Raw genomic sequence first — 3,199 nt, 5'->3', positions numbered from 1 at the left:
AGATGAAAGCCACCTCGCAGTGTCGCCGGCTGCAGTTATACTTTTTCCTTCTTTTTTTTTTTTTTTTCCTTTTTTTTTTTTTTTTTTAAACCACCAAACTGGAACGCCATCCAACTCGCCGCACAGAAGTACTCAGTAAATTGTTTATGTCGTGCCAATACAGGACAGATTGAAGAAGGAAGCAAGACTTGAACTGGGCTTTTCTCCTACTGATCACAGGGAGTAAAGTCATCTCTTATATTCCAGTCGCCAAGGAGAGAGAGAGAGAGAGAGAGAGAGAGAAAATCAAGCAACAACCAACCCACCCCGTATCTGACATTTCCCTCAATTTTAACCCTTTTGGTTAGGAGCTGGTTTTGCCCAAATTTGTTTTAATGTTTGGGATTCAGGAAAATATACCAAGAGGTGGGACGACCATGAAAGAAGAACCGCTGGGCAGTGGGATGAACCCCGTCCGCTCATGGATGCATACTGCTGGGGTAGTGGATGCTAACACGGCCGCCCAAAGGTACGTCTGCCAAATCCTCTCCCGGCGGTTTTCTCCTCCTGTATTTCTCATCCCGGCCGTTAAAGGCCGGGCCGGGGGGGGCCGGCGCCGGGGGGGGGGCCCCGTATCAGTTACAGCCTCCCCGCTCCGCGCCGCTCCGCGCTCCCCGCATCCCCCCGCATCCCCCCGCGGCCGCGGAGCCTGCGCGCCCCTTCCCGCCGCTCTCACCCACGCCTTGTCTTGTTTTCTCCCGCAGCGGCGTGGGGCTGGCTCGGGCACATTTCGAGAAACAGCCGCCTTCCAATCTCAGAAAATCCAATTTTTTCCACTTCGTCTTAGCTCTGTACGACAGGCAGGGACAGCCGGTGGAGATTGAGAGAACAGCTTTTGTGGACTTTGTGGAGAAAGAGAAAGTAAGTCTGCCAGTTACCTTATTTTTTTTTTTTTTTTAAGTTTTTTAAGCGTAATTGAGTGGAGCAGAGCTCATTCCCAGCACGGCCGCCCTCCCGGCGCTCCAGCGGCGCCCACGCCACGTGCGGCTCCCCCCGGTCTCACGGCCGCTCCGAACAGACCCCGGGGTTAGAAACTTAGCGCCGCGGCCCCGACTTATTTAAAACACCGGGAAAACGGCAAAACATGACATATTTGCACCGAGCTAATGACATCATCAGCGCTCCACACCAAAAAAAAAAAAAAAAAAAAAAAAAAAAAAAAAAAAAGTGACCGTGGGCTGAATTTCTGCAAACTGTTAATTCCGAGCCGCTTCAGGGACGAGAAAAATGGGCAGCAGGAGGAGGGCGTTATTTTTCATGCTAAATGTAATTATTTATCGTTACTTGCAGGAGCCAAACAATGAAAAAACTAACAATGGGATTCATTATAAACTTCAGTTATTGTATAGCAATGGTAAGTTGTCGTTCTCCCATTTTTGAGCGTCCGTGTGCCGCAGAAAAGTCTGATTTTCCTTCCGAGGCCTTTTTTGGGGGGGAGCAGGGGGATAAAGGATATAAAGATTTCGAGATTAAAATTACACGCGTGTAAACACGGCTCTTTCCTTGGCATATAAGGAAAACAAAACATAAAGGATCGATAAGTCAATGGTACTTCACATGATTAACCGGTTGGGCTTGAAGTGGAAAGTAAAAAAGGGGATCGATGGCTGCTCGGCCACAGCGGCACTTTTAAGGGACTTTTTTTTCAGTTTTGGGAATTGCTGGTAATTATTGGGATGGGGTGAGTGGGCAGAGAGGAGCCCCGGCCCGGCGGAGCCGCTTGCCCGGGCGCGGAAAACCCGCGGGGGGCTGCTCAGCGCCAGCGCCCGGGGTCCCGCGTGTTCCCCGGGGCCGTGGGGCCGCAGCGAGCCCGGCCGGGGGGGGGCTGGCTCGGCCACGGCTCCCCGAGCGCCGGGCTCAGCACGACTCCGTCACCGGCTGATTCCTGGCTAATTTTTATCATTATTAATTTTTTTTTTTTTTTTTTTTAATTTTGAATTTTCTCCTGAAGCCGGCGCGGGGCCGATCCCTGCCCGCTGCGGTTAATTGCCTGACCTCATCCTTTCCTTGTGGGATTGGGGTGGTTCGCTACCGAAATCCTGATCGGAATTTGTCTCTACTTCCCCTCCGCAGGAGTTAGGACAGAGCAGGACCTGTACGTTCGGCTAATAGACTCCATGACCAAACAGGTGAGAAAGTTTACGCTTTTCTTGCCACGCGGGTTCCTAAGTTTGTATTTTGCCCTTGCTTGGAGGGGTGGGGGGCGAGCAAACCGGCGGAGCGCGCCTACTTTTAATTTACCTGAGCGACTACATCAGGTAGCTGCTAACTGAGATCCCCATTACCGGAGGATATTTGGGAAAGCGAAAAAGGTGTGTTGTTGCTCTTCGAGGCAGCGTTGAGATCATTCAGTGGTGTGTGTGGCATCGAGGACAACGTCATGGGAACAGATGTTTGATATAATTAATTTAGCGAGGGAGAAAGGAAAGGGGAAAAAAAAATCCCGCCGAATTACCCAGATTTATTTTTAAATGCACTTTTCCCCTTTGTAACTTTTTTTTGGCGATATTTTTTCTCGCTGAGGAAAGGGCAGCCCCCTTCCCCATGCTCCGAAACTGGCCGGATTAGTCCTTTTTCTTTTATAACGCGACCATCCAGTAATGCGAGACGTTTATTTGGATTTAAAAGTTAAATGTGCTGAGGTGAAAAGTCATCTTGTTCTCCTCTAGTCCATATTCACCTCTCAGCCCCCCATCTCCATAATTCAAACTCCATGCTCCAGGGGTCACCCAAACCCGTCCATTTCCCTGAGATCAGCTTCTGTTTCTTCCTCAAACCTCTGTCATACCTTGTAAATAACATAATTACAAGCAGTTCCTTATTAAATTATTTAACCTGTCTTGGTCAACTTTTCCGATGATAACTACATGTTATCAGCATTGCACCGCAGCAATTACAGACAGAGAGCTCGGAATTTAATCAACTTTATTTCTTTTAAAATTATTTTTACTATTTTTTTCTTCTGGAGAGACGTTTCACGACTCTTTTTTTTTTTTTTTTTTAAATTACTATTTATTAAAAATCTTTTGGGGGAATAGGGAGGAAGGTGAGAATGGGGAATAATTTCCAGTGTTCTGGAAATCAGATCCCAGCGATGGAAATTAAAACCATTCCCCCAATCTGCCGGGCTGTAACACCACCGCCTATTCTGCACTGCCGG

The 3,199-nt window shown here is 48.5% G+C and overlaps 1 protein-coding gene and 1 long non-coding RNA gene across 17 annotated transcripts in view; one reads left to right on the top strand and one right to left on the bottom strand.

Moving 5' to 3' along the window:
- Positions 1–147: 147 nt before the first annotated feature.
- LOC121660305 lies at positions 148–1,077 on the bottom strand. Its single transcript, XR_006014589.1, has 3 exons — positions 918–1,077; positions 716–828; positions 148–234 (listed from the first exon to the last, which is right to left on the bottom strand). It is a non-coding gene; the product is annotated as an uncharacterized LOC121660305 (long non-coding RNA).
- EBF3 (EBF transcription factor 3) overlaps positions 232–3,199 on the top strand; it is a 119,224-nt gene continuing 116,256 nt past the window's right edge. For all 16 annotated transcript variants that reach the window (XM_042019595.1, XM_042019588.1, XM_042019592.1 and 13 more), the window contains exons 1-4: positions 232–508; positions 744–900; positions 1,330–1,393; positions 2,113–2,168. In XM_042019595.1, the coding sequence (XP_041875529.1) occupies positions 375–508; positions 744–900; positions 1,330–1,393; positions 2,113–2,168 (411 nt within the window). In that variant the 5' untranslated portion in view covers positions 232–374. The remainder of the gene's footprint in view (positions 509–743; positions 901–1,329; positions 1,394–2,112; positions 2,169–3,199) is intronic.

Source organism: Corvus kubaryi, unplaced genomic scaffold (assembly GCF_017639235.1).
Source record: "Corvus kubaryi isolate FWS band 111438036 unplaced genomic scaffold, C.kubaryi_AGA036_p1.0 138, whole genome shotgun sequence".
Lineage (NCBI taxonomy): Eukaryota > Metazoa > Chordata > Aves > Passeriformes > Corvidae > Corvus > Corvus kubaryi.
The sequence above is the reverse complement of the archived record's forward strand: the minus strand, read 5'-3'. Positions and strand labels throughout refer to the sequence as shown.